Source organism: Drosophila grimshawi, unplaced genomic scaffold (assembly GCF_018153295.1).
Source record: "Drosophila grimshawi isolate 15287-2541.00 unplaced genomic scaffold, ASM1815329v1 contig_311, whole genome shotgun sequence".
Taxonomy (NCBI): domain Eukaryota; kingdom Metazoa; phylum Arthropoda; class Insecta; order Diptera; family Drosophilidae; genus Drosophila; species Drosophila grimshawi.
In genome coordinates, this window is record NW_025063098.1 from 20,648,236 (window position 1) to 20,668,890 (window position 20,655).

Genomic DNA, 20,655 nt, shown 5'->3' on the forward strand with positions numbered 1-20,655 from the left:
AACGCGTCTTGACTTTTTCCTGCGGCTGACTGGCAAATACCATGGGCAAGACTGACAATTCATTGGGGGAAAATAAAGTAACCTAATTTATACATCGATATTCAAAATTCTTGAATATGTATTTTCGTAAAGTAACATGTTTAAAGCTGATACCAATTCGATATTTATTAGAAGAATTTGAAAGACTTTTAGCTAAACTTTCAATCTTAAGCCATATACTGACGATTTGTGCAGGCAGAAAGCTTACATGTTTAAGACCACAGATTAGTCTTTTGACTCCCATAGTCAACGATGTCGATGCGAAACGGAACATATTACGCATTAAATGTGGCCGCGTACTTACGAAGAACTTCCCAGCCATTGTGTGGTTCTTGTAAACTTTTGCGGCAAGCGAACGATGTGAAACGCATTACATGGCTGGGCCAACGGGGCGGACGTGGTGGCAGGGGCCGCGGAAACTGTGTGTGAGCCGGAAACGAGCTACAAAACTTTCACCTCGAGCGGTGCTCAACTGCACGTTGCTGTTGCTGTTGTTGTTGTTGCTACTGTTACTGCTGCTGTGACTCTGAAAAATATGAAATTCCAAAAGGAAACTCGCTATAAAAAATGGGAAAAATATGCGCGCACGCACACAAAAAGACAGACAGACAGACGGTCGGACGGACGGACGGGCAGAAGGACGCAATATGTACAGCACGGGACTGCGGCATATGCTGCACTTGAACACGAACATGGATGGGAAAAGGAACGATGGCGGAGACGGAGTCATGTCATGCCCTTCCTGAGGCAACCGGTGTCACCGAAAAGGTCGCTCCGAGATCAAAATGATTTTCAATTTAACGCGTTTACGTGCGGCCATTTGTCTGCACCTGAAGCGGTATTTATGCTAAAGAAAAAATAAAAAAAACACACTTCAATATCCGGCGCTGCGCTTGACCGGAGTCCGAACGAGGGGCGTTGGGCGTTGGGCATCGGCAGGCAATTACTTTACAATTACAAACATTTTCACAATTTTAATATAAAAGGTGCCTGAAAGTATGCTGCGAGTTTCTTCAAGTCGAATTTGAAATTGAAAAGCGTTTGTGCAAATAAAAAACAAATTTGCGCATAATTTAAAGAAATTCTTCTTTTTTTTTGTACACATCTATAAAGAAAAATGTATGAGCGTGTTTATGTTGGCTTGAATACTTTGCAAATTAAAATCAACCCGAGGCGCTCGCACAAATATTGATACATTCTAATGGATTTCACATACTCAGACACGCATTTACACACGCCCACACACACTCACACTCAGAGCGAGAGAGAGATAGAGAGAGGCTGCCGCAAGAGGCAGACAAGAAGTTTTTATCGTAGTTAGGCAGCTGCGTCAACAGAATCGTCCTTGCGAATGGCTAACAAACATTGGCCCAAAAATCACTTGGCTCCCTATCTTTTATTTATGTTATTTATCGCAACTGCCGCTGGCTGCGTTCGCCTTAAAGCCTTTAAATCCTTAGCCCGTACCTTTTTTGCTGTTGTTGTTGTTGTAGTTGTTGTTGTAGTTGTAGCTGCCGTTGCTGATGTTGCTGCTGTTCCGCGCTGACAGTCGTTGATTTGTCGCTGGCATTTGTTTATCGGCTGACTGACTGACTGAGTGACTGACTGACGAACGGACTGACTGAACTACGAATCGAGATGAGGGCGCCCTTAATCCCGCTGAATGTGCCTTAATTATCGCCAATGCCACACGCAGAGCAAACGTTAAGCATTCGCTTTAATTTAAAGCGCTTTAATTGCTCAACAAATGGACGACTAATCACCAAAGCTCAACAATGGCGCGCACGCAAAGCGGAAGCGGAAATTCACAGAGCCAAAAGCGAATGCCGCCTGCCCACACCCATATCCCCTGAGTCTGTGCAACATTGTGTAGAGCTTGCAACAGAAAGCGCCAGCTGTGCTCATACATACAAACACACTCACACACACACACGTATGTAATGCAGATGAGCTGCGCATTGAATGAGTATGCATAAAGGGGCAAAAGTTACTCGTGCGCTGTGGCAACTGCATTTGCGGTAAGCCACGACGGCGTCATGGTCGTTGCTCCTGCTCCATTCCTTATGGCCGACCAGCGATGGGCCAAGTTGCGTTTAAGTTCTCTAGCTCGCCCTTCCTCTCGTTGTCTTCTTATATTACTTTCTGCTTTTTCTTTTCTGGTCTCTTTTCTTTTCTCTGGCATTTCTTTTGTTTTTGTGCATTTAGGCAAGAACGGCCGCCATTTCGTTGTGTTGTGTCACTTAAGCATATGCGCAGCTTCAAGTAGTTGCATCCAGATGTGCCCACAGTGTATCAGTGTGTGTAGGTGTATGTGTAAGTGTGTGCGTCTGTGTGTGAGCATGTGTGTTCACATCTATGTTAAACGCTTTGCATTGTTATGCTATCTCATTGTGTTTGCTGTTGAATTTAATATCTTCTCCAAGAATTGCCACAAAGCTTAATTGTTTGACGTGTGCCAGCATCATTATAGAAAATATTATAGGTAGAGCATTGGGTTTTCAAAGTGGAACTCGTTTTAAAGTCTTGTCTATTAAACTTTGAACTTCTTTTCTGTTTGTTATTATTATGAGAATATTTGTTTGCAACTTGACAATTGCTCGAATTCCATTTACCCACGCTTCAGTCAACAGTTAATTGCCGTTTCGCATAAGCCACGTGTGTAAACGGTTTTCATTTTCTTTAGCATTTTGTGTGTTCTTGGTTTTTATGAACGCCAACGTTTGTGTAATACACTTTACTGCTGCCTCTGGGCGTGTTGCAGCTCGAACAACTCTAGCGCCCAAGCGCCTTTTCGTAAATTCAATGTCCCAAATGGGATCTAAATGCAACTGGCTGTATGCACGTGTACATATATGTGTCTGTGTGTGTGTATTGCTGTTGTAGTTTCATCGATGCATTTGCGGTTTTTGCTAGTTTTGTCGCTGACTCCTTGAAAATTTGCCTCGAAGTTCTCGAGAAGCACACAAAAACCAATTCATTATCTTTCACTTTGGCACTCACTACACACACACACACACACACACACATATATATATATATATGCATACAGTGGCACACACACCCACTCTTAATGGCAAGAGCACAGCAGCCAGGCACACACTCGCACACTTGAAGCACGTCGCTGCTTGACTTTATTTTCGACTCGTACTCGCAAACCCCATTCCACCGCCCCCCACCTACCCTTTGGTGACCCCCAGAGCTGAGTTTTAAAGGTATTCTATGCGAACATTGTCTAAGTTTTGTGGGAGTCGAGCGCTTTTGGACCCGGCACCAACTTGCACTTAACACAATTTCGACGCACACAAAAGACTTTCACTGCGTCGCAGCAGCCACCAAAAGCTCGCCCCAACCAGCACAGCCACCCACCCACGAGCACCGTCATCAACATCACCACCACCACCACCACTGTGGGGGAGGCCAAGTTTTTTCTTGCCAGCGAATTACGCGCCGCTTTTGTTACGCCATCAAAGCGTCTGTTCGTGTGTGGAACAAGCGCGTGCAACGCCTCAGGCGGCGCCACGTGGCATAAATTAATCTTCTCACTAAATTTGCCATCCATCGTATCTCTCTTCCATCCACCAATTTCGGAACGCATTTGCATTCGCATTCGCATTCGCGTTCGCGTTCGCTTTGAGCAGCTATTTGGACCTGGCGGCACCAAACTGGAAGATGACTACGAGGATCCGCCCGTTACACTGTTGCGTGGCCCACCCGGCCCACCAGGCACGGCTGGCAAGGACGGACGAGACGGACGTGATGGCAGCAAGGGTGACGCAGGCGAGCCTGGAGAGCCGGGCTCCTTGGGTCCACGTGGCTTAGATGGTTTACCGGGCGAGCCGGGAATTGAGGGACCACCTGGCCTGCCGGGCTATCAAGGACCACCAGGTGAAAAGGGCGATCGCGGAGATATTGGTCCACCTGGCCTAATGGGACCTCCGGGCTTACCAGGACCACCGGGCTATCCGGGCGTCAAGGGCGACAAGGGCGATCGAGGTGATTCGGTGAGTTAGACATCTCTTTGTGATTGTCGATAACTAATAATTAATTTAATTGCAGTACCGTAAGATGCGACGTCGCCAGGACGATGGCATGTCGGATGCACCACATATGCCCACCATTGAATATGTAAGTCATCACAACTATCCTTCTCCCTCAAGCAGTACAAGTAGATGTGTTATTTCTATTAACAAACAAAAGCTTTATGGACCACCCGGTCCACCTGGTCCGATGGGCCCACCTGGACACACCGGCTCTCAAGGCGAACGCGGGTTGGATGGTCGCAAGGGTGATTCCGTAAGTGCAAGAGACACATTTATCCAACACGAAATTAATGCTACTTTCTGTACAGGGTGAAAAGGGACACAAGGGCGACCAGGGACCCATGGGCTTACCGGTAAATAGCTGAACATATTATTCGCAAAACCGTTAATAATTGTATCTTTTGTGGTATACCTTCAGGGTCCAATGGGCATGCGTGGCGACTCCGGTCCATCCGGTCCGGTGGGCAAAGCTGGCGTTCCGGTAAGTGACAATTGATGGGGCACTTTTATTTTTATGAGCTTACTAAAAAATTTATTGTTTGGCTTTTCTGTTGCTACAAAATTGTTGTTGCTTTGGTAAATCGTAAATTGCGAATCGTTTTAATCGTTAATGTGACTAAAAATTGTTTAACCTTTTATATGTTCTTGTATCTCTCTCTCTCTCTTTCTTCAACCTGGAACAGGTGTGGGGCGACTACTAATCCAACTTACATACAAGTGCAGTTTAATTATAAATAACAAACACATTGCGCCAAAAGACAAATGAAATGCGATAAAAAAAAGAGATTACACACACACTTACACACTCACTTCACAAACACACACATACACACACAAACGAATACCATAAAAAAGCACACACATATACACATACGCACAGGAGGCTGAACCCTGCGGATAAGAAAGATTACAAAATAAGAGAAAATTAAATATGAAATAGGCATAGGAAATGTTAACGCGCTGACCCCACTCAGTTTTATCGTCTATATCTATTTAGTCGTACATAGCGTAAATAGATCTCTGTGTATATGTATGTATGTATGTATGTATGTATATCAAATTGTACATACAAGCGAAATCCAATAATCCAAAATATATCAGCCGCATGCCAGTTAAACTTCGATTCATATCTATGTTGATAATTGATGAGACCCCCAGTGCAAAAACCCCTGCATGCGACTAACCCGCAAGCTAAATAAAATACAAATGAATACAAATTAATGATGATGCATTCATATCAAATGAAACATAACAGAGCCATAGCACAATTTGTGGTTAGCCCGAGCCCAAATGAGTATTTATGTATACAAACAAATCGAAATAGTGACAAACATAATTATTTCGAAAGAAACAAGCGATCGCACATATTTACACCAATCAATTGTATCAACTACGACTAAATTGAGTATATATGTATAAGTATGTATATACATATTCAGACAGTGGGGGGCCTATAAGCAAATATGCAAACACCGAAAGCAAAGAAGACAAAAAACAAACAAACAAACAAGCTCTCAAATATGCTAACAAATATGCAATGCAAATGTTTTAATTGCATTTCATTTGCCGCTGCGCTCGTCGCATATCCGAGCAGTACATTCAAGTAAAAGCAATGCAACAGCAGCAACAGCAACTGCAACTGCACCAGTGGCAACAGCAACAGTTGCAGCAGTGGCATCAGACATTGCATAAATCATGCAGACTGCTTGCTTCTGAGAAAATCGTATTGTGGCTACAATTTGGCTTAAATATCTTACATATACAGCAACGGTGTTATTCAATCGATCCGTTAGTTACTTTCTTGATTGACCCATAAATTATATTGCCAGCCACAAAGTCAATATATATGTATATTTGAAGTGCTGTTGCCTCCCTTGCTGCTGTTGCATTAACTTAGGTGCCGTCCAGAGGCTTTGTCGTATATTCAAATTCAAGGATGCCAAAGCTTCAGTGCTTGACAAAAGGAAACAGCAATAATAATAAATATATATGTATACATATATAAAGAAATATATATTGTAGTAGATGATTAACAAATTTCAGTAAATATCCACAAATAAGTGAAAAGTGTAAAATAATATCTTTAAAGATTTGTCTCAATGTTTGATGTTTTTAATGTCTACAAAAAAAAAGAAAAAAGAAAAAAGAAAACTGTTTACTATACAAATTGAATACACATAAAATACAAATTGATAACGCATCTAAAAAATACTCGTAAATAATTGTAATATCATGCGATAACAACAAAGAGCTATCTTCCAATTGTGCATATTTTTCAGTGTTATATCTAACTTCAATACAAATCGCGTTGAAACATAAATTAGTTAGGCTAAAGTTTAAATATACCAAATAGTCTATACGAAATTTGGAAAGTCATACAAACTATGGAAAAAAAAAACAAAAACACAATAAAGCATTGGCAATAACATCGGCTGGCCGGTGAACAACAAAGCGGCCTCAGAATACCCTTTATTCTCCTTTAATTACAACATCACTATCCGAACGAGTATCCAATTAAAAGTGTTTACAATTCGCTTTCTTTGTATGCGAATTAATTGAGAATATCTTCAACAATAAATACATAATCTTATCATGTATCCTATTGGTTTCAATTAGCATCTCAAATAAATTAGAGCAAATCTACCTTTCGAAATAACGAATAGAGTGCAGAAAATGCAAAATCAAAAAGGAATTTGCATTTAATAAATAAAATGCGCAAGCAAAATCGAACAATAATATAAAAAAAATAATAATAATAACAATGGCAATGGCAAATGCAAATGAAATCAATAATATGTATCGGAATTATAAAGCTCGCTCAGCATTTGCATAACACAAACACAACCATCATTGTGTATATGCATTTTTATAAAACAAAGCCTAAAAGGACTTTTGCATAAGAGTATTGGAAATTACAAAAATATATAAATATATGTATGTCAATTTATTTTCAATTAGATGTATCGTTCCAGACAAAATGGAATTATAAAAGAAAATGAACAACATTCGCAGCCCATTTCGCATGTCAATTTTAAGTTAACCAACCTCAAGGTGTATATAATATGTCAACTAACCATAAGATATGATATTTATTGAGCGCTCTATTGATCAGCTATGCAATAAGCTTCATATAGCTCTCTTATTGCTCTGATTGCGTTTCACTCCAATTTTCACACTTTAATCTTCGAAACTTTGAAACCCTCTAACCTTTTGTCTAACTAACTAACTCACTCACTCAATGTAACCCGAGATCCATAGGCTAGAATAATGAATTGTGCAGTCTCTAGTAATATGTTCTATCGGCAAGTGCGCATTACATTTAACTTAAACATTAGCATTAAATCCAAAATTATATTTAAATTCAATTTGAAAATAAACTTCATAAGCTGCTAACGTAACTTGTAAGTGTACATTTGTTAATTACGTATCAAATTACGTTTTGCAATTACGCACATAATATGTATATGTATATATATATATATATATGTATATGTATATGTATTTATGTGTATTAATGTCTATACATATATGAATTGTGTATGTATGTCAATTTACGTATAAATATGAAAATTACAATGAATTACGCTAATCTCAAAAAGGCAACGCCTTCACAGGCAACAACAAACAAATTGTAAGGCGGCTAATGAAATCAATATCATTTTCATATTAATTATGCATTTTCAATAAAGTGATGGTTTTTTACTAAAACAAAAACAAAGAAATTCAGCACACTCATTTGTATATAAATACACACATCCAAAAAGTAACCACAAGAAAACCAAAAACCAAAAATAATCCCAATATGAATTCGACATAGTTTTGGTTTTTTTGTTTCAAGCATTTGTTGACGCTTTTTCCACTTTCATTCTTAATTGCTACAGGGTCCGCCTGGCTTGGATGGCATGAAGGTATATTAACCCAATTTTGTCAGCTTCGATTTTGGCCATTGTCTAACTGAAATCTTTGTTTTCCCACAGGGTGCACAGGGCGAGACGGGTCACAAGGGAGAGCGCGGCGATCCGGGTCTACCGGTAAGCAAAACCTTAAACATTATACACCAACGATGATGTGATGTATTACATATGTATTTATACAAGTATTTATTTACATATACGCACACACACACACACACATATGTGTTTCTCTACCTTATGTGGTTTACTAATTTGAATAATTTGTGTTTCTTCTCTTTATATTGTTTTTTATTTTTTATACGTATGCATGCAATTCTCTCTTTCTCCTTTTTGGCGCCGCACTCTGTTTTCAATCTATGCGAAACCCCTACACGTTCACATCTCTCAACCTTTTTGACCCACATACACACACACACACACATACACACTGACAAAACACACTGACAAAACACACACATGCACACATGCCAAACATTCTTACAAAAAAAATAAAATAAATAAATAAAAAGGGCACCGATGGCATACCCGGCCAGGAGGGTCCTCGCGGCGAGCAGGGCTCACGCGGCGATGCTGGGCCGCCTGGTAAGCGGGGACGCAAAGGAGATCGCGGCGACAAGGGCGAACAGGGTGTGCCCGGACTGGACGCGCCCTGTCCGCTGGGCGTTGACGGGCTGCCATTGCCGGGTTGCGGCTGGCGGCCGCCAAAGGTTAGCATGCGAAAATATTTCACTTTCTAATTGGCTAAAACTAATACAACGTTGAACTTTGCATGCGCCACAACCAAATTGCTCTATGCATATCTATTTGTTGTTGTTGTTCTTATTATTATTGTTGTTGTTGTTGTTGTTGTTGTTGACTAACTCGGTTAACTAACTTTTGCTTCCATACACTAATACACACACACAAACACACACGCACAAATACACACACATAAACACATATGCAAAACACGAATGGCACAGGAGCCCATCATCTCAACGCCCATGCACAAGGACTATTTGCCGGATGTAACACAGCCGGAGAGCAATGCCAGCGATTATGAGCAAGAGGAGGACGAGGACGACGAACAGCCTGAGGATAATGAAAACGAATATGATGAATATCAGGAAAATTTGCATAACAATGACTAAAACGGAAATGGCCACACGCAAAACGACAAAAGAGCAAACACAAACTCAGACACTGAAACACAGCCAAAGCAAATAGATTTCCTACACACTCACTCACACGCATACACATACACACACACACGCACACATGCATACATAAGTAGGGACATACAGACAAAGAGACAGACACGCACAAGCGACTAGTTAAGCATTTCCGATTTTAGCAGCGAACTTGGCTCCATTTCGCACTCTGTTGACACATGCAATTAGCGCTAACCGATGCCGAGTGGCTCCTACCCCTTATGGCTGCTAACTATAGTCGATTCTATTAGCATACGCACACTTCACACACACACACACAACGCACATGCACACACACACACACACACTCACACCCCACCTACACTCTACATTTCCATCTACATTTTGTACACTCGCTGGCTTGGCTTGGTGTTGGAACTTTGAGCTGAACATACAAATCGCTTTGTTTTTGGTATCAACATTTGGCCACTCTTGGTATAACATTCTGTTTCGCCCATCGCAGGAGAACTGGCAGACATGGCTGAAGGACGAACTGAACGCGCTGCAGCACACGAAAACAAGAAACTAATTGCCTCAGCTGCAAACGCGTTCCAGCCCAGCCCCCAGAATTGGTCGTGGGGGCGTAGCTCAGCAATATCCAGTTGAACCTTAGCACTTTGGTTTTAATTTTAGTAATTTGTTATTGTTAATGTAGAAATCGAACCAAGCTTTGCTATCAACCATCAAAAAAAAAAAAAAAACAAACACAGACTATCACTACATACACTATATACATACATAATATGTGCCAAAATCTTTGCGAATCGCAGCAGACTCCAGTTCTAGGTATTTTGCAAAATTAACATTTATTTGTACTCTTAATTTACATGCATACCAACAAACATATATCTATAATTATATATTTATATATATACATATATATATAAATTGTAAACGTTGTATCTACTACTACTGATATCTTTACTACTTTTTCTACTACTATAAGCAGCGTATCATAAAAGGAAATATTTGAAAAAATTAAAATATTTAAATATACATACAAAGTAAAAAGAAAAACATTGTTTTATTCTATTTCTTTACTCTATAAATAAATTAAATTTTTCTGAAAAATTATTCAAGGAAATTTTTTTCAGGCTTACAAGTTCTTAGAAGAAACCTTATTCTTAAATCGGGTGACTCAGTCTGTTAATTGTGGTATTTTGCTTTAGGATGGGCATGTACCATATGATATCAAATGTATTCAAAATTATATTTCTTTTTTTAATTAAAACCATTTAATATTAATATATATATAATCAAACAATTGTGTGTTCAGTTTTATCTTTACCAAAAACGACACGCTGATCTTTTAATTTAAGGTAATCAGTAAATAGTATTTTGTGATTACAATTAAGATTAAATATATATCAAGTTAAGTACACACTTTGTGAAATACTAATTACAGTTTTTCGTCTGTCAGGTGAAAATATGATCGTAATTCTATATATATTGACTTTGTAGGTTGTTGTTTAAGATATCAAATGCATGCACCAGCGACACGATGCTGATGTCTTGACTAAATTACTCTAAAGCAATACAAGTGTGACATACTTTTAGGGGCACACATGCGAGGGTTCGCTAAAGTCACAAGGAATAGCGCTATCAAAATGCATTCAAGGATTATGGAGAATTTTTTCAGAAACAAGGACGATTCACTCTTGTTTCCTTAACAAAGAAAATGTTTAGCATAGAACTCGCAAGGATCTGCCAACATAGGGTCAAGCTTCGACTAATTTTCCTTAAAAGAAAGTCATTTTATACGTTTAAAACAGTTGAAGACAGTAATTGTTGTAATTGTCTTGATCAAATCGCCAGGCTCAAGACGATCTTTTATCTTTTTAAATCCATGTAAATCTCATAAAAAATCTAATTTTAAATGAGGCAACATGAATCCATATCTCCCATGTATTCTTTACCTTGGAGAGCTAACAACAACTATTTTTTATTCAGCTTCAGAATAATTAACCAACAACTTAAGTGGTCTTTAAATATCTAGTCAAGAATCTTAATTTTTTCCTCATTAAAATTCAAACTTCAATATATACTAAACAGATAATTAAGCGCGTAAACTATTTCTCTTAGAGATTTTATAATGATCATTTTATTGAGCATTAATCTTAGAGAGCTCGCGCTATTAAATAGCAATGAATCTCTTAAGAATTACGGCGCACGTTTCAAAACTGAAACGGTTTCTTGATGCGCGGAGAGTCGAAGTGAATTTTTGCGGAAAATCAAATGCTCTCAGCTGCGCTGCCACTTGTCGCCAAAGTTATTCTCAAAGTCAGGCAAGGCCAACGAAACGACGTACAAAAGCTCGCCGCTACAAAACGCTAAGCGCACAGCTTTCGCCAAACGAGCTTTTGACGTTACTTTTGAAATGCGAATAAAACACAAATTCAAACTGCAGACATTTATAAAATCGTGCAACCGGAAAGCTTTTGGAGCATCTGTGTGCGTTACACTCGGAAAGCCACAGCTTTGTGGCTATGTATGCGCATAGCAAGTGAGTTATACACACATGCAGTTGCATAAATTACGTAGCCGCCCCCGCGGGATGGTAAATCGCTGCGAAGTGCACACAAGCTAGACAACGTAGCTGAACCGAAGGTTATTTGTTGCCCCAAGTAAAATTATAATTTTCATAAATTGCCACCCAATTGCTGATTTTATCGGTTTCCATAACATGGGGCGGCGACGACGAGGATTTCAAATTGGGGCGCCACCCCCGACGGCCAGTGGAACCGCAACAAGTAATAGCTTTTGTTGTAGATGTTTAGCATTTATTGTTTGTAATTTGTTGGAACACTTTACATTTATATTTATATTTAAACGTCAGAGATTGGGACGATAAACTACGACTACACACACAAAACAATTTGACAGTTTAATTGGTTTAATTTACGCATTAACAGCGTTCACAAGATAACACGAATCCTGTTCTAATTGAGCATTGGGATATATGTAAATTTCATATTGAGTTTGCACATCCAACAATTAGTCATACATAGTTAGATATTAGTAGTATATAAAATGTACATAAATAGAGATTTTCGATTTAATTAGTTTTTGATTTAATTAATTTTTGATTTAACAAATTGGGCTACCAAATTAGAACATTGAATTGAGCAAAAGGTGAGTTGAGTACCGTTGACAAGAACATTTAATTATAAAACATCAGAGCATTTGGGAGTGCTAACTGCTAACTGCTAACTGGACTATAAATTGCCAAAATTGAAATGGAACTTGAGGTTGCCTGTTAACTCAGCATTAAATTAGAATTGAAATTTGATATTTTACTATTTGCATTTACTAACAGTGACAAAGACCAAATCGATCAGGCATCTCTGGACTGCAGTTAGAATGTGGTCTTGCCAAAGATGAAGTTGCCGGGGGCGTTCGCATCCTCGGCAGCAAAATACTCCTTCCACAAGTTGGCGAACTGCTCGCGAGTCACATCGTCCTGACCCTGGGCCATTTTGCTGAATGCCTCCTCGCACTCCTTCTTGTCCAGCCCATAACTGGAGCAGACCAGCGTAAATTCCTTCACATCGATGCCGCCATCATGTGAGGCATCCTCCAAATCGAACATAAAGTTCATATACGCATTCTGCCAGTCCATTACGCTGCTGGGATCCTTGGCGTATGCGTCCCACATGTTGCACCATTCATCCACGCTGACCTGCAGCACAATGATAAGCAGAAAGTGTGAGTGAGAGTTAGAGAGACAGAGAGAGAGAGAGAGAGAGAGAGAGAGAGAAGTCTATTTGAAAGGCATCAATTTATGTGTAACGCTCCAATCGCGCTGAAAAGCACATAAAGCATCTTGCCGCAGGTGGGCGTGTCAGCTGCTCATAAAACATCATAATGGCTGGTGTGCGGTGGGGGTTGGGGTTGGGGTCCGACTTCATGCGGGCTGTAATTTATGCGATCTGCGCATTATGCCCAACCGTTTATAAGCGATTCTTTTTTGTTGTTCTGGCAAACAATAGCAATTACCGCAACATCAGCAATCGACGCCTTGACCAAATTGAACAAGTTACTGCTCCTTGACCCACCCGGCTAACAAACTTTGACTACGAGCTGCTGTTTATAGTGGAGCAAAACGTTAAATTTGGTCATAGCTGAGGTGGATGGTCATGTTTTAATGTGCTCATAAATAAGCAAAACACCAGACAATGTGCGGTCAGCGCCATCAATTGCAGGGTGAATTGACAGACCCGAATGCCCCCTCCTTGCCCTAAGTCCCATAACCGCCCTCAAGTTGAACTAACTGCATATTTTTAATGTTTATTGCATCTAAATGGTGCGCGTTGCCAAATTGAAATGCCAAAAGGGCCATACAAACACAGACGCACACACACACACATGGACATATCCTTGGCCGTGTCTCTGGCTAGCTTTAGCTGTTCCAGTTGTTGTTTATGTATGGTTGCCGCTTCCTTTTTCCAAATTTGCTTCTGCTTTTGCTTTGTACTGTCTAAAATGAGTTAAGGCTGCAACTATAAATCCAAATATGGGCAGCGTGAAGCCCAAAGACTGCACAAAGGCCGCAAATAGTTGACTTCAGCTTATTTGCAGCGAACTTTGTCAAGTTGCTGGCTAAGTGCCAAAAACTTTGCGGCTATCTGTGCCACAATCAAAGTGCGGCAAACTGCTGCCGAACCACATCAAGCTGCGGGGACAATACAGACCTGAAGCACCTGCAACTGCAACTGCCCTTTCATTCTACAAATAAGTATTTTGAAGCACGGCTTGCTCCATAATTTAATTTGTGCAGTCGCAGTCTGATTAAGGAATGTGCACGGAATACATCTTTGTGGCGGAACCGATCCCAAAGCCGAGCCCAAGCGGCTGTAAAGTTTGTCATTGTAATGAGCAGCGGCCTGGAAAACTAAACTGAAGTCGTGGCCCGGAACTGCGACTGCATTACTCAAATAATTCACAATTCAATTTCCGTCCATTGTTGTAGATGTGGAATTTGCTTACTGGCACACAGCCACCCGCCAACAACCAGCCCCTCCACAGCAATAAAAAGAAAATTTATGAACAGTTTTTTTTCTCTCCTCTCCGGGCGGAATGCGACTGACATTGTCATTTTTGCAGTTACACGTTTTCAGAAATATTATCTATGTGTGTGTGTGTGTGTGGGTACGTGTGATGTGGCGAGAACCACTTCACAACAGCTGACAATGGCATCGAGTACAGGCCATAGATTTCACACTTTCACTACCGACAATGGAGCCATTCAAAATGGCAAGCAGTAAACCCAAAACGAATCACTTGACATGCAGTTGCCTTTTCCTTTATTGTTGCACACAGACAACAACACTCCCACACTATGATATTCAAATTGACTGGCTGTGGACTCACCTGGCCATCGTTATCCTTGTCAGCCTTCGATCGGAGACCAGTCCAAATTTCCATCATGACGTCGTAAGTCTCCTTGTTCTTTGGTGTGTCCTTTGCCCAACCGCGCAGTTTGCACACACGCTGCAAACAACAACAATAACACCAACAAATTTCAGCATAAATTGAGTTATCAGTTACGAGCTAAATAAACAAAAAAAAAAAAAACAAAAAAAAACTCAATTGCCCAAAACCAAACAAAAAACAGCCAGTGAAAATGGCATGTAAAATCAGCAGGAGACCAACAAAAAATCGGCAAGATACTTTTTAGTATGCACATTTTTGTATTAAGTTTAGCTGTTTTTTATTTTATACATTCAGCTATTGCATATTCATCAGCAGAAATTCTAATTTTTCCACATTTGTTTTGGCCGATTTGAATGGCTTGTGTTTTGCTTCTGGTCCACTTACCTCGATGGCCAGCTCGAAGTCCTTCACATCAATTTCGCCGCTTTGGTTCACATCTGTTTTGGTCGCGTTCGTATTTTGGCCAATTCCGCATGAGTTGCATTGTTTGCATATTTTCGTACAGTTGCAAGTCGGTTGTTTGTGATTCCAAAAAAAAACAAAAGCAATAAATCAATGAACGACTAAACGAGGGAACCTTAAAGCCACTTAAACGGCGCTGCTAGCACAAAGTTGTACTTCCAGAAATTGTCAGAGTGCCCATCAGATTTTTTTGCCCATGCCTACTTATTCTTGTGAGTTCCTTATTTTTTTTTTTTTGGCAGGTAGTTTGGCGCGGCGCCTGCATTCAAAGTGGGCATGTCATAGGCATTGGTGTTACGACTGCAACAGTCGTGTGCAAATGGACACTTCAAATTTCAGTGTCAAGTTTTTGGCGCCTGTATTTTATTGTGGTGGCAAGTGCAGGTGCTGCTGCTGCTGCTGAATGGCAATGGGCCAAAGGAGCCCGACTATCTGCTGCTTACTACCTGACAATTAGTCATCATCGAAAAGCACTCAACCTCTGTTGCACATTCGTTGGCCCACAACTGTGGCATATGTTCGCTTACAAAAGCAACAAAATTCTTGCCTGCTTTTCAGCGCACAATACAAATTTGCAAGTCAATTGTTTAAAAGTGCACAACTTCTGCGTAAGAGCCAGCATATGGAGTGAATAATGCCAACTCGCAAATAAGTGCACGCAATGTGCAGCGCATGTTGAAAAATTGAATTGAATAAATTGAAAGAAACTATGTTGCTGCTTTAACTGCATGAACTCGAGTGGCAGGTTCGATGAAGTTGTCTATTGGCACACATCTAGACGTTTAACACACATCTCACATATTCAGTTTAATTTCACAAAATAATTTGTTTTGCAGCTTTCATTAGGCGGAGGATTTCTGCTGCTACTCACCGAAGAAGACATTGAACAGGAACAGCAGCTTCTTTTTGCGAAAATCGGAGATGGACATTTTTATAGAAGTATATAAACTTTTCTTTCTGTTTTACTTTAAGCTTTGGGTCTCCGTTGTTTAGTCGTTGCACGTCAACAGCTGCAATGAAAGAACAATAGTAACACATAAAAGAGAAAGAGAATAATAAAAAAAAAGACCAAATAAATTACGCTGAGACTGAGAAATATCTGCAATTTTAAAGAGTACTCAATTAGGAGCGTGTTAGGCAACGAAATCTTGGCCCGCTGATGACTCGTAAAATGGGATGACGCTAAAAGTGCAACGCTTTGCCTTAGATGGTATAAGCTTGATGCCAGCTAATTCTGCAAAAGGAAATAAAATAAAACTGTCTAAGGATGCACATCCCTGCGCATCCCTGCGCGCTATGCAAATGCAAAAGTACGACGAGCTCTCAACTGCGAAACGGAGAGGGGCAAGCGGAGAAGGGGTATCTGTGTCTGTATTTGTGCTTGTCTCTGTGTCAGCATTGCGTGGCATGCCTCATTTAACCTTCAATCAAAAGCAAACAGCCAACGAGGCCAAAAGTGGTTCACTAAATCAGAGCATGCCATATAAACCACAACGCAGCCCATTCATCACACATGGGCATGGTCATTGTCAGCCTTAAACAGGCCGCTTTCTGCTTTTGTTGCACAGCCGTTAACCCGTGTGGGTGGTTGTTGTTATTGTTGCTATGTGCGTAAAGTGGGTGTGGCCATGGGCGTCATTCAAGCACTGTTTACTTTTAGTTTACTGTGGCCAAGCTACCGAATCACCTTGCAGCAATCTGCTGTTTTATTTATCATCTCCTCGCACTGCAGCAAAGGCAAAGCATATTTTTTGAACAAGGAAATTGCAGGCAGGATGTCAAGTGGAAAGCGCAATGCAATGAAACTGATGACGATGGCAACGACAACACACCAGATGCGGATGAGAATGCTGATGCGGATTCAGCTGTTCAGCTGATGCCAATGGCTTTACGGCTGGTTGATGAGCTGGCTGGCTGGCTGGCTGGCTGGATGGCTGGCTGGCCGTAAAGCTAAACGACTTTGAAAATGAAAAGCCATTTTCCTTTATAATAATGCACTTTGGAAAATAAATTAAATTTCTCATATTTCTTTACGCCAGCTACCTGATTAATAACAATAAACATTTTTATAACGCTCTCAATACTATTTGAAATTGCGATCTTGTCAAGACGGTGTGTTCATTGCCAAAGCTAATACTACTAAGTTCATGGTAAGATAAGAAATGCAATTCAAAAAAACGCCTTCAGCAAATTTTAACTGCCCGCTGGCTACAGTTCAAGTATATTTTAAACTTGAAAGCTGATGGAATCCGTGAATCTCTATCTGAAGATGATTCGGGGCGGGATGTGAAATATATTGGCGTGTATATAAAAAATAATAAAATAAAAGAGCACTCGACCTGATGCCAGCTAAAATTATTCTAAATATAATTGAGCATTTCTCCACAGTTAAAAAAAAATTGATTTACAAAATTCAAATTCAAATAAATGTTCCTAATTATGCAAATATGCCAAATCATACGTCATACGTTGAAAAAATTAATATAATTGTATTTTTTTGTGCAACATTTGTTTAACTGAATAAATACATTAAGAAATGTGTTTAAATATTCATTTTAATATCAGATTGTCAATTGGAATGTGAGCACATTAACCACGCACACCCAAATACACACAAGCCTGCCTTGCCATGGGTTATTAACTGTCAACGCACCTGGAAATTATTAAGTATGGGCGGAAATACAAGAATATAAAATGTAAACGTCGATTCGGTTTACGCAAAGTATGCAAAAATATAAAAAGCAAAATGTAATTCAATTTAAAGACCTTTTCATTTTAATTTGTAGCAAGCAGCAAAAAGGTTCAGTTTGTTTTTTTTTTGTTTGAATGTTTTGCTCATTCATTTGCCACGACGCATGCAAACTGTAAGCCGCTCTCAGAGATGGAATTAAGGAAAATGTGTCAGCTATGGAATTGGCTTTCATTTACATACTGGTCTTAAATTGAAAATGAAATTTTAAACCTTTCAATAGTACACGACTGCTGAAATTAATAATTAAATAAGCGCACAATTGAATTCCAGCTCTTTTGCGACATATTATTGCATTATGCATACGCCACGTGGTGTGGTCGACAATCCGACATAAAGCCGAAATAAAGCATTGCGCTCTAATTTGTTTTCCTAATTTTTTTTGCCAATTCGAATAGGTTAAATGAACGTTAACCCATTTCCGTTTATATTTTCACTTCCTGTTGCCCGGCTCTTTAACCATATCCCGTTCGTTATCCGCTCATTATGTTTGTAGCTGTGTGTCAAGTCCCGCATTAATTACCAATATCAATACTAATACGCCAGTGCATAAAAACCACGCATGCCAAACCACAAAATGGCTTTGGCTGTGGTTATGGCAGCGGCCCAGTCAATAACAGTCATGCTCGTTAATTAGACCCAGTCTTTGCTCCTTATACCAAATACCAATGCCAAATTTTTGGTTGAGTTTTTTATGGCGCACTGCCTATTAACATTTATCATTGACGTTATAATTATTAGCCAAATATGAAGCCATCAAATTTTTAATTGACATTTGAGCAGAGCTTTGACTTTACTGCGCATTTCTGAACACCATTAAATATCGTCATGGGGCTTCCACACAATTGGCTTGAAACAATCAATTTAAATTTGCATCGAGTTTCATAAGTTTGATACCTTTTGCTATTGCAGGAAAAACACCATTTTACTTGCTTATTCAAAATTTGTAAGGCTTGGACTTTTGTAATTTTTGGCTTCACGAATGAAAGTTTGCCAAGACTTCCATAAAAACCCGATGAATTTTCTTACTGAATTTTTGATTGCTTTAAAGTTACTTGGTTAAATGAAAATAAATCAACTTTTACCAAATCAAAATGCTTTGGAATAAGCTTTATTTTTATTGTTTGATGCTAATCAACCATCAATTGAAAAATAAAATGCCAATTTTAAATTCACTCTGAGCTTAGAAGGAGTATTATTATAACTTTAATCGAATATTAGTTAAATCTGCCGAACTCTACCATAAAGTTACAAGCTAAAATTCTTTGTGTCATTTCCTTTCATTAAGCAATCAATAGAAGTACTTTGAAGTATCTAGTTTTTGAGATAGGACATCATATGTAAAATATCAGAAATTATCAGCCCCCTGGCCTAATTCTGTTAACCCAATTCTTGACCTATTGACGAAAGATGTATTTTATCAAAATAATTTGATTTCTTTATATATTCAATTATTAAAGGCTTCAGCAGCAAATGTAAATTCTTGGCAAATTACCGTTCCATGTGAATTCAGAGATTACATTTTACTTCTTGAGTGAATAGGCCTTTAGTCCCTCTCTCTCTCTCTCTCTCTCTCATCAGTCTCATCTGTAGGGGCAGCTGTTTCTTTGCTGTTTCAGATTGTGGTTGGACTTGCTTATATGTGACACAGTTTACAATGGTCGCTAATTACTTTTGCGATGCCGCAAATTTGCCCAGCCAATTTAAAATAATAGAGAATGCGACAGTCTTTTATCTGGCGATGCAGCCCATTGGTTGGGGGCAGATACTGCTGTTGTAAACTGCGAGCTGTGTTCTGCTGCTACTGTTGCATTGTTGCATTGTGTGTCATGCAGTAATTTGGTGTAATTTGCATTAATTTACATTTAATTTGGTGACCAACAACACACACAAAAGAGAGAAAGAGGAAGAGACAGGAATAACGAGGGAGACAGAGTGGGAGCCAGTGGCGCTGGCTTAGGCCTACGGCGCACACGACGCCTGGCCACAGCGGTTGGCCAAACAAGCCGTGACAGGACAAGGATCCTTGAGCAGAACTATTTGCATATTTTTCACGATTTGTATTTTTTTGTTGCAAAAAAAAAAGTTTGAAAAACTTTGGCCGTCATCTCTTTGAATGAATTCATCACATTGAACCAGTTAAGTTTTCGGTCTTCACAATGTTGATGATAATGAGGCGGATCTGCTTTTACCAAGGGTCAGGTGGGCGAAGTTCCTTACAAAAGCTGACAACCAGCCAGCAACCCACTTGACAACGCTGGCATTTGCATGTCTCTCACCCTTCTGCTCACTGGTTCTTCATAATATTTTGAGGAACTTCTGCTCGTTATTTGCCGTTTGTTCTTGTTCTTTTGTCGCTTTTTGAATTGTGTTTTCAAAATAGTTGCTTTATTTTTGTAACGGAAACTCTTAACACAAATACAAATGCACTCGCACTTACACGCACACACACACACACGCACACACACATACAAATACACACGAAAAGATAGTGTTATTGTTTCACTTTACCGTTGGTTAGCTCTGACTCTGACTTTGACACTGACTGTGGCTGTGGCTGCTAATATGGATGTCTAAATGGCGTCCACTCAGGGCTTGTGTGCTCGGCAAGGCGCCTCGATGTTTTGTGATGTTCACTCGTGGCGAGGCAGCGCCTTTTATAAGCAGCCAGCACCAACCAACAGCCAGCAATGGCAATGGCAACGGCAACGGCAAAGGCAACGACGTCGGCGTCAGCGTCGGCTTCAGCAGAGACGCGTCGCAGTCGCCGTTGCCTCGTTGCAGAACTTCGGCGTCCGTCGTCATTGTTGTCGACATGGTCGTCGTTG

The 20,655-nt window shown here is 39.9% G+C and overlaps 2 protein-coding genes across 16 annotated transcripts in view; one reads left to right on the plus strand and one right to left on the minus strand.

Moving 5' to 3' along the window:
- LOC6567804 (collagen alpha chain CG42342) overlaps positions 1–10,028 on the plus strand; it is a 69,809-nt gene extending 59,781 nt beyond the window's left edge. For 4 of the 14 annotated variants that reach the window (XM_043215020.1, XM_043215007.1, XM_043215009.1 and 1 more), the window contains 9 exons: positions 3,678–4,040; positions 4,096–4,164; positions 4,237–4,332; positions 4,388–4,432; positions 4,498–4,560; positions 7,961–7,987; positions 8,057–8,110; positions 8,503–8,700; positions 8,956–9,715. In XM_043215020.1, the coding sequence (XP_043070955.1) occupies positions 3,678–4,040; positions 4,096–4,164; positions 4,237–4,332; positions 4,388–4,432; positions 4,498–4,560; positions 7,961–7,987; positions 8,057–8,110; positions 8,503–8,700; positions 8,956–9,123 (1,083 nt within the window). In that variant the 3' untranslated portion in view covers positions 9,124–9,715. Of the gene's footprint in view, positions 1–3,677; positions 4,041–4,095; positions 4,165–4,236; positions 4,333–4,387; positions 4,433–4,497; positions 4,561–4,762; positions 4,888–7,960; positions 7,988–8,056; positions 8,111–8,502; positions 8,701–8,955 lie in introns of those variants that run through there. The other 10 variants (XM_043215010.1, XM_043215011.1, XM_043215013.1 and 7 more) reach the window with 6 other exon arrangements.
- A 2,202-nt stretch (positions 10,029–12,230) lies between these two features.
- Positions 12,231–20,456, minus strand: LOC6567802 (calexcitin-2). 2 transcript variants are annotated; one of them, XM_001993556.2, is made up of 6 exons: positions 20,339–20,456; positions 15,950–16,088; positions 15,001–15,053; positions 14,554–14,673; positions 12,498–12,862; positions 12,231–12,436 (listed from the first exon to the last, which is right to left on the minus strand). In XM_001993556.2, the coding sequence occupies exons 2-5, from the start codon at positions 16,005–16,007 to the stop codon at positions 12,539–12,541; spliced, it is 555 nt and encodes a 184-aa protein (XP_001993592.1). In that variant the 5' UTR covers positions 16,008–16,088; positions 20,339–20,456; the 3' UTR covers positions 12,231–12,436; positions 12,498–12,538. The 2 variants fall into 2 exon arrangements, with proteins under 2 accessions (XP_001993592.1, XP_032596042.1); XM_032740151.2 differs by having other exon boundaries at positions 12,231–12,862.
- Positions 20,457–20,655: the final 199 nt, after the last annotated feature.